General features: G+C 35.2%; 1 protein-coding gene across 4 annotated transcripts in view; it reads right to left on the bottom strand.

Moving 5' to 3' along the window:
• Positions 1–6,166, bottom strand: part of LOC128183057 (potassium channel subfamily T member 2-like) — a 37,001-nt gene extending 30,835 nt beyond the window's left edge. For 2 of the 4 annotated variants that reach the window (XM_052851914.1, XM_052851885.1), the window contains exons 1-4: positions 5,710–6,166; positions 4,321–4,491; positions 2,841–2,923; positions 1,918–2,014 (exon numbers count right to left, since the gene is read on the bottom strand). In XM_052851914.1, coding sequence (XP_052707874.1) covers positions 1,918–2,014; positions 2,841–2,923; positions 4,321–4,409 — 269 coding nt within the window. In that variant the 5' untranslated portion in view covers positions 4,410–4,491; positions 5,710–6,166. Of the gene's footprint in view, positions 1–1,917; positions 2,015–2,840; positions 2,924–4,320; positions 4,492–4,719; positions 4,847–5,705 lie in introns of all 4 variants that reach the window. The other 2 variants (XM_052851904.1, XM_052851893.1) reach the window with 2 other exon arrangements.
• Between the last annotated feature and the right edge of the window lie 3,998 nt (positions 6,167–10,164).

The raw sequence follows: 10,164 nt of genomic DNA on the forward strand, positions 1-10,164 counted from the left end.
AGGACAACCATCTGGTGATAGAGAGGACGACCATCTGGTGATAGAGAGGACAACCATCTGGTGATAGAGAGGACAACCATCTGGTGATAGAGAGGACAACCATCTGGTGATAGAGAGGACGACCATCTGGTGATAGAGAGGACAACCATCTGGTGATAGAGAGGACAACCATCTGGTGATAGAGAGGACAACCATCTGGTGATAGAGAGGACAACCATCTGGTGATAGAGAGGGCAACCATTTGGTGATAGAGAGGACAACCATCTGGTGATAGAGAGGACAACCATCTGGTGATAGAGAGGACAACCATCTGGTGATAGAGAGGACGACCATTTAATGATAGAGAGGACAACCATTTGGTGATAGAAAGGAAAACCATTTTGTGATAGAAAAGAGAGGACAACCACAAGTAGGACAACCATTTGGTGATCAAGGAGATAGGATAACTACTTGGATGTAAGGACAACCATTTGGTGATAGAGGAGAGAGAACAACCACCTGGTGATAGAAAAGACAACCATTTGGTGATAGAGAAGAGATGACAACCTGAAGGAGGACAGCCATTTGGTGAAAAAGGAGAGAGGACAACCACCTGGTGATAGAAGAGAGAGGATAACCACTTGGAGATAAAGGAGGGCAACCATTTGGTGATAGAGGAGAGAGGAAAACCATTTGTTGGTAGAGGAGAGAGGACAACCATTTGGTACATGTAGTGGAAGAGAGAGGACAACAATTCGGTAATAGAGGACAAAGAATAACTACTTGGAGATAAAGGAGGACAACCATTTGGTGAAAGAGGAGAGAGGACAATCGTTCGGTGATAGAGGAGTGAGGACAACCATTTGATGATACAGGTAAGAGGAAAACCACTTGCTGACAGAAGAGAGGACAACTGCTTGGTATTAAAAGAGAGGACACTAACTGAATTTCTTGAGGAGGGGAACAATTGAGTGACAAAGGAGAGGGGAAAACCACTGAATAATAAGACCACCTGTCGCTGTAAAGACCATCAACTAGTGAGAGACTGAAAACAAAGAATAACCACTTAGTGACTTTGCAGATAGAAAATAGGAAAGAGGATAAAGGAAAAAACTTCTGAGAAATAGACAAAGGATGACAACCTTGACACCAATATGAAGGAGCGTTGGGTCTAAGTAAGCCAAGGACAATTTCTTATTACATGCATTTGGTATCTAAATTTAAAACAATAACCATATAACTTCTACTCTACTCCTGCAACATTTTCTTCTTAGTCTCATACAATAACCCTTTAAAAGGGCAACTATATATGTACATTTGTTTACTCTGCCAACATTTGATTTGGCAAGGAAACTTGGATATTTTAAAAAGTGAAGATTTTATGATCAAATTGGGCAATACAATTATGCAAAAAACTTTTGAAATCCAATTCAGCAGGTCTTAAAGATGAATCGCAAACAAGAAATTAAACATCATGGCAACTTTATGGTACTAGGTATGAATATCTTCAAAGACGGGAAATGTTTCACATGGGGTAAAATGATATCTGCATTTACAGAGTGAGGTTAATAGTAAACGAAAAGAGGACCAAAGAACCCAGCTATAATAAATAAAAAACAAGGAAAAATTTGAAGTTAAAGTCAATGCTTCCATCATATTTAGATTGAAAAAATGATTCATCATTCAGTTTAATATGCCTTATAGTCTTAGATTTTCATCAGTATATAAACATATATGCATACCTTTGGAAAATTGCAATATTTACTTCTTCTATCATTAAAATCATGAAAACCCAATGCACTGCTTTAGCAACTATTTTCAGATGATTGAAAAGTCAATAAAGTTAGCAAAAGTAACCCAAATTCTTTTTTTCGTTGCTTGCTTTACAAATATACACTTTATTCGTAAGCACTAGCTCAGACAAACTTCAATACATACCATTGGTAGTTGGCGGGTTGATCCAGTGAGACTCGAACTATGTACAGGATGCATAATAACAGCTTGCATATCAGGTCAAAGATTCTTAGTCGAATTCCTTCAAACAAAAACATATTTGAACGCATTTCTTCATATACGACATTACCAAACTTGAAGCCAACAACAATTTCATTTAAAACTAATTGAAACTGCTGTCTAAACAACAATTTTTAATTATTTTTAATTTGCTTATTTTGCTAACAAAAACAATAACTATTAGTTTCTTAGAGAACTGTGTGATGTACTTAAATCTTGCTAAGCAAAGAAAAAAAGGAGAGGGAAGATTTATCTTCAATCATACACAATTTGTGGTGTTACAGCACAGTCCATTTCATTGAAGTGTCAACTTAATTATGAACTGCAGGTTATAACTTTGAACTTTTCTTTACACCACCATTTTTTTTTTAAATGTAGTCAACTTTTGTTTGAAAAAAAATTAAACAGAGTGAAACCTACTCTATACCCTCAATCTATACTCTGTCCTAAATTTCTCTAATCAATTTATATATTCAAAAGATTATAATAAGTCCAAAGGAATAAAAAACACAGACAAAAATAAAATATAACCTGACTTTGCTGCATCGATACATATATGATAATAATGTTGACAAAAAATGAATGTTATATTACAAATAATATTTCAATGATGAATCAATGTTTCATTAAATTAATGCAGGTGGAGAATATCAATAGAAGCTTTATTCATCAAAAAATAATAATAAGATAAACAAAAATGAGACATAGTGTTATATCTCAGAGAGTGTCAGTCCTCCATAGAAAAATGAAGTAAATTAATGTCGAAGTATTTGAACACATGATAAAGAAATGACAGAAATAAAACCAGTCAATTAATCGTGTTTTTATTGATAGAAACAAAGACGTACTTGTTGAAGGCTTTCTTAACAGCAACCTTTTTAGACGTCCTTTCAGTGACAACTCTGTTGTAAAATATTTGATGGGTGATGACCTAAAAATAGTTAGCAAAATAAAAATTTATTAAATAATGAAGTCTGCAATAACAATGTGTACATTTTGTGAAAAGAATCTTAAACAAATTGCAATGGTGATTTTTATATTCCCACTAGGTAGTCCACTCTCTTCTTCAACACATACATTCTAACGTTATGAGTCTTAATTCTAATGAAAATAAAGAACACACCTTATTACTGTACATGACACTCTCTAACTAATCTAACAAACCAAAGGTTAAACAATAAATATAAAAGTTTTTTAAAATGCAGTATATAAGTAAACAGTTAAAAAATTAGTATGTACAGTTTTAATTATACATTCATTGCTTGAACACAGGACACACTGGAATCGTCAAATGACTCAAAAAGGCGAACATAAATAATCATAATTCTGACGCCCAAAACATAAAACTACGGGCAGCTTCTGTTTCGCGCAGAAATCCCTACCTTCTATAACTACGATTACTATTTGGACACCCAAAAATAGGACTAGAAGTTATTATTCATATTGTCATTGTGACTGTGTGTTTGCGTATCAATTCGTACCTCCTATGACTGAAGAGTTAAGGGTGTGTTCGATTGCGACCACAGGGGCTAGTCACGAAGTTTTTCAACTTTTTATATCTACCACCTTTATAAAATACAAAATGTATTTTATTGTATAGAGGTGGTAGATATAAAAAGTTATTAAAAAAAACTTCGTGTCGATCCCCTGGGATGTGACAGGACATTGCTCGCGGAAACTCATCGGTTTATCATGCTTTGCTGATTAAGCAAAACTAGAATGTATAATCATATTTGTGAATTACGAAATTAAGACACTATATCACAATGAATTATGCTATTTATTTCGAGAAAAAGTTATATAAGTATCTCTGATAATTGGGCAATATAAATCCTTGCGATGGAGGAAATAAAAAGTGACAGCGAATTTATGTGAATACATTGCTCGGCTTATGCTAATGAAGGTACATGTCAGCAATTATTGAAACGATGAATAACAAAATAAACACTAAGTACTACAAATCAGAAATTATGTATTCTTCGCAAAATATGCTGTTCAGATATAAAATGCACATATCATTTGCTTTTTATCGGATATGAATTAATTGTCGATCTGAATAATTGTGCATTATCTTTTAGCGTTTTTATAATGATTAATCTTACATAAAGAGACACTAAAATCTACAAACTGTTTTATTCAAAATTTTATATGGTCTTAAGTTAGAGACGATTACGATTGTGGTTGGTTTTTTTTTTAAATATTAACAAAATAAACATATTCCAGTTGAAAAAATGTTATACATTTCATCAGAATTTCATGCATATATGTATATTTAATACTTGTGGTTTTTGTTATTACAATATAACATGTCGTAGATTTACTCCTTACCTCAGCCATTCTTCCTCATTTTCCTCATCGCTGTCCTCGATGATGAAGTTGAGATCTATCCCATCACACACGGTGTGTTCGTACACCATGTCGACACCTCTCTCATACCGGGGGCATACACAAACGCTGGAATATGGTTCGAACTCCTTCTAAACGCCTTAAAATGCTTTACTGTAACGAAATTAACGGCTGACTATATAAAAAATGTCTTGTGCTCCCTGGAAAATTAATACATATCACATGGTACGACCAAAAAAAACTTCGCCGCGATTTTATTTATTTCACCTAAGAGGAGAGGACACCTTGCTATATAGCGACGTACACCGTATGCAAATCGTCCGATGCATAATCAAGTATTGTGTAAAAGAATTGATACAATATGTGCACTGCAATGATCACTGGGCAGTCGAGGCGATCTTTGGTCATTTGTCTCATCGACCTTTTGCGGAGCCCGTGGGGACAGGTGAACGTCTGGCTGTTGTTCTAATGAATGTCTCTTAAATAAATCACCACGGTCCAAACTCACCTGAAATGTTTTCATTCCAAGATGTGAGGTATTGTTATGTAATGTGTGCGAAGGTTTTGACGGGGCAGAAGGGAAAAAAAATAATTAAAACCGCGTAATCGTGTTTACCTTGAAATTAGACTCATACAGGTGTATAAAATACGCAGGATAACATTCAGAAGAGAAAGATAAGGCAGTTATGAAGCCTACAAATATATAAATATATTTTTTTAAAACAAAAGTAAATCCAGTTTTACTCGTCATGATTTGCAAACCAGAATACTTAAACAATACAATTCTGATGTAAAAATGAAATAATTATCAGACATTTATTCTGATGCACATGCTGTATGTTGACACACTGGGGTTAGTCCCATGTCATTCTATTTTTAACTTAATTACACGTGCGGCCGCCGCAATATAGATATGTATATGAAATGTTAATTCCCTGAGTGTCGCTATTACATACATCTATGTAAATACAGGAAGTGTGTTAGTTTGACAGGTTAATTTACGTAAGTCAAGGTTCTAAAAATTACATAAGTAACAATTGGGATTTGAATTATTTTGAACAGCTGACACCCAAAAAAATTCGTATCAAAATTTATGTTTTCTAAGTTTTTTTTGTTTTTTTTTTAACTGAATTTTTGCCAGCTTTTAAACGATTTTGAGCAAATGTAAACAATAAAACAGCTCTTTCTGTTCTGCTTAGTTAAAGAAGCTATTGAATACAAAGGACCATTTCAATTGGAGCGGGTGTCCTTTGTTCGCTGTCTAACACTTAGTCTATAGGCGTTGATCTCCGAGCCACGACTTCTGCATCTCGACCCATTACCAATACATGACTGCGCATAAAGTATTAGAATATACAAATATATACCTACTATGCACAGATTTATCCGATCACAACTGGCCACAGCCACACACACATATATCCCGCCTTCTGGTGTATAAGTTCAAATGAATCTAATCCATTCGACCAGATGATTTCAGTTTTAACTCGTTAAAATAATAACCAAATAATCCTGCGGACAGCCTGCTATTTTATCCTCTGGTCATTGGAGCGAACAGAAACTAAAATTCGATAAAAATCGCACAAAACTATCGCTTAACGTGGACCCTATGTCACTTGGTTTCCTTGATTTATTTTTTCCCCAATTTTCCCTTTAAATCACACGTGCTTCTGTTGATCTAATGCACCGGGCTTTTGTGTGTATATCTCAGACTTGGGACCTGCTATTGACAAAACTAAAGCCCGTTTCACATTCGCTTGACACAGCAGGATGCTAACACATGGCGAATACGTCCGCTTTGTAACGCTGCGCACTCACCAATGACAGCAGAGTGCAAAGAAGGAGTTGTTTTTAAATTCATTCTTATAAATCAACTCTCAGTATTAGGCATGCAAGTTGCTAATTTGAGCGGTAGATGATGAATATTGGATAAAAAAAAAACCCACAATGCTAAACACAATGATAACTTAGATAAATTTAAACATTTTAATAATATAATATGTTCAATACCAGGATGTAAACATGAATCGGCTACCACGTGTATTTTTAAAATGTGTCTTGATATTTCATGTATAGATTTTAAATTTGTATAATAATAAAAGGTGAATGAAAATGGTAATTAATAATCTGAACACATTCACATGTTATACCTCACATTATTAATTAATAATTAAATGTATAAAATACAGATTGTGTAAATAGATATACATTACCTAAGATTGAAAGGAAATGTTAGTAATATATTGCTCTTAAAATTACAACTACTACCAGAAGTCATACCCTAAATACATGTATGGATAAAACCACACAGACTATAGTGAATGGAAGCATTTCTGTATACGTCAAATGTGTTACATCGATAATTAACAGATAGTTGGGATGCGTTCGTTTACCTGATTTCAACACAAGACAACACGCCATATGGTACTGCGTATTTTATTTATAATTAAATCACATCATAACATGTGAACAATGGACTAACTATTGTCAGCTCATTAAAAACAAAGGATAAAAAATGTTTTGATTACGTGACAACACTAGAAATTAATCTATTTTTGCGGTTTACGTGTAATCATGTGTATAGCTTGTCAGATCCATGGCCTTAGTTGAACTTGTCCACTAATAATTCACGCGTACATATACCCCCCCCCCCTTCTCAAGTACCAACCAAACTTGGCATAGACACAAGATATGACGCGTGGTACCACAATGATACATATAATCCATACTTAAAGAAAGTCTTTTTCCATTCCAAGTCATCGGGGGTTCAAGAATTCCCATCACAGACAGAGTCTCTCGAACTGGACTATGGCATTCTGCAGCGGGGGTGGAGGTTCATTTTTGCCCCTTCCTTGCTGGGAGGAAGTCGTAGAAATTATTTTCTTTATGGTCATGCATAGTCCTTTTATCATCAGTTTAACACAAACTCCTCCTCCCTCTGTCATATTCATGTAGATATATACACATACAGTATCTCATATATATACAGTATCTAGAACCATATGATATGTACACGTTCGTAAAAAATAGATGCACCGCCATTTAGTTTGAGTTCTGGCAGTATATCAACTTTTTCATATATAATATTAATGACCCTAACCCCCTGTCAAGCGGGGGTGGAGGAGAAACGCGTGTTTATACATTACATGCAATGCATGTTTCTCACAGATTACCGTGCACTTAATCTTCCCTCCTGCAACAGATTGAGCATACTTATCAGTCATCACGTACTCTATGTAAGCATCACGTTACAGAAATGGGCACGTGAGATACGTGAATAAGAAACGGATGACAAGTTCCGTTACTGTCTTGAAAATAATTTTGACCTTAATATCAATACATGTATATTTCTGACCTCGCCTTCATTAGAATTTGTGAAAATCAACTCAGAAATCAACCCAAATACTTATCGATAAATGGCAGTAAATACAGTATACGTTTGGGGTAAAATTAGATGAGAACGCGGTTGGTGAGGACACCGGTCAAACCACCCACCCCGACCCAGTGTACATCTATAAATAAAAATGTGGACCCAATCATATTACATCAACCGAAGAGCCAATGACTAGTTCACATTATATGCTTTATAAGATTGAGTGACAAAACACAAAGAACAGAATCTTTCGCTCTCTCAAAGAACAACAAAATGCCATCTTAGTTGTTTGATAAGGATTGCAGCGAAGATCAAAATGTAAAAATTGGCAAACGTGTTATACAATTATTTTTATACCGACATCTTATAAACAATGAAATGCTTTCTTTGGTTCATTAGGCTATGAAGGCAGTGATCATTGCAGAAAAAAAATAAAAAGCGTCGGCAGGTTATGGATATCCCCCCCCCCCTTTTCACTAGCAGATTCAGTACGTCATTTGCACGTCCATTCGCCATTTCACCAGGGTCATTGTAATGTGATTAATTTTAAAATATGTGTTGTAATTTTCATTTTTGACGTTAAGACATTGACCACCCTACGTAAACGTACGCCAGATTGATCCAGATTATTTCATTCAATTCAGATCTAAATACGACAATGACGTCCTCCAAACAGCAGTGTACATACATTGTATATTTCTTGCGCTAATGCTGACGCAGTTAGTTAAGAAAAAAAAATATCGGTGGCAGCCAGTAACATGGTGTCTTGTAAAATACCTGCATACCTGGTGGCGTGTCTTTTGAGAAAATTCATGCATCCTTAAGACAAAACAAGAGGCTCGTGGGTCACATGGCTCGCCTAAACAACAATTCCAATCAATCTATTGACCAGTTAAGGGGCCTCATGGGGCAACGGGATGATTGTACAACCATGTAAATAAACAATATTCACAATAAACACTAAAACTGAACAACAAAAAAACAAGCAAATATTCTTTCTAATGAATTTGTACAATTTGAAATCATAAATAAATATATACAATAATCATATTGCCTTTTAATTCTAGCTTATAACATGAATATGAAATGGTAAAAAAATGTTACAGTACCATTTTACATTTTATTAGGACATTTATGATATGATTTGTATTGCATCACAAGCACGTACCTGATATGTTGTGGAATTTTTCGCTCATTACAGTAAATTTTGCAAGCCACATCTATAAATTCACGGAACATCAGCCATTCAAGTTTGGGGATTGTGTATTTTTCAATGTATTTCTTTTTTATTTCTTATTTTGGGGATTTTGGGAGGGGGTGTTTAGAATCGTTGATAAAAAAAAAACATGAGGCTCCATTTTTGAAACTAGCATCATTTATAGTAATGCATGTCCCTGATTCTACACACCCATAAGTACATGCAAATAGCAGGTACACTATTGAACGGTAAGCTATCCCAACCGCTACGTTGATATTCGTAGCTTATATTTTAAATGCTAAGCATCAAAGATGGCAAACTTAGTTACCAATTCGTAACATACATGAAATTTTTCTTATCTATCAATATTTTGCTCATTCTATCGGTTATTATGAATTTTAACAAGTATATATTTCCGCTTGAAATTAACAAATTATGTTGATGTAATTATTATTTCGTTGGATATATTCAACTTCAAATCAGAGACCTAGCTGCTAAACTAGCGGTCCGTTTAATGGACCTAGTTATCTACGACCTAGCGGCTAGACTGGCTGCTACGATCTTAAACGTAGCCTTCTAGTTCATATACGACATTGTCAAAATCCATCACAAGGTCTCCTGCATTAAACGTTTCGAACACTACACTTCTAAATTCATGGCTCATTTAACATTAAACCTGTCAGGTGCAACAGCATCACACGATGCATCACCCATGATATAAGTATTGTTTGGTTTCACTAAGTTTGTAGAAGATATCAGCAGTTACTTAGATGTGGCCAGGACATCTGCTCCAAACACTTTACCATCCTCCAAAAATTACCATTTGTAACTTCTGAAACTAGACATCGTTTTGATGGTGACCGTCTCGAAGGGCCGTGCTTAAATAATGAGAATTAGGATGAAAAGCATTTCAGAGGATTTTGCTTTTACTTAAACGTATGACAAAGAAATTTCCGCTTGGCATAGAACTTAAAATCCACAAGCATAGGCGTCGGAACCGGGGGGGGGGGGGGCTTAGCCCCCCCCCCCCCTCCCCACTTTTTTTGCCAATGATTGTATGGAAATCTACTATAGTCTTCACAATTAACCTAGAAACTTGGCTCAAAGTCTCTGCACATCCTTTACCAAAAAGCTAAGTTTGTGTGATTTGAGCCAAATAAGGATTAAGGAGAGTACATCTCCTCTGGACCAAGATTTTGTGTACATACATTTGAGTTTACTCTTATTCAAATTCCTGGTCCGTTTGCCCTTGACC

This window comes from Crassostrea angulata, chromosome 1 (genome assembly GCF_025612915.1).
Source record: "Crassostrea angulata isolate pt1a10 chromosome 1, ASM2561291v2, whole genome shotgun sequence".
Taxonomy (NCBI): domain Eukaryota; kingdom Metazoa; phylum Mollusca; class Bivalvia; order Ostreida; family Ostreidae; genus Magallana; species Magallana angulata.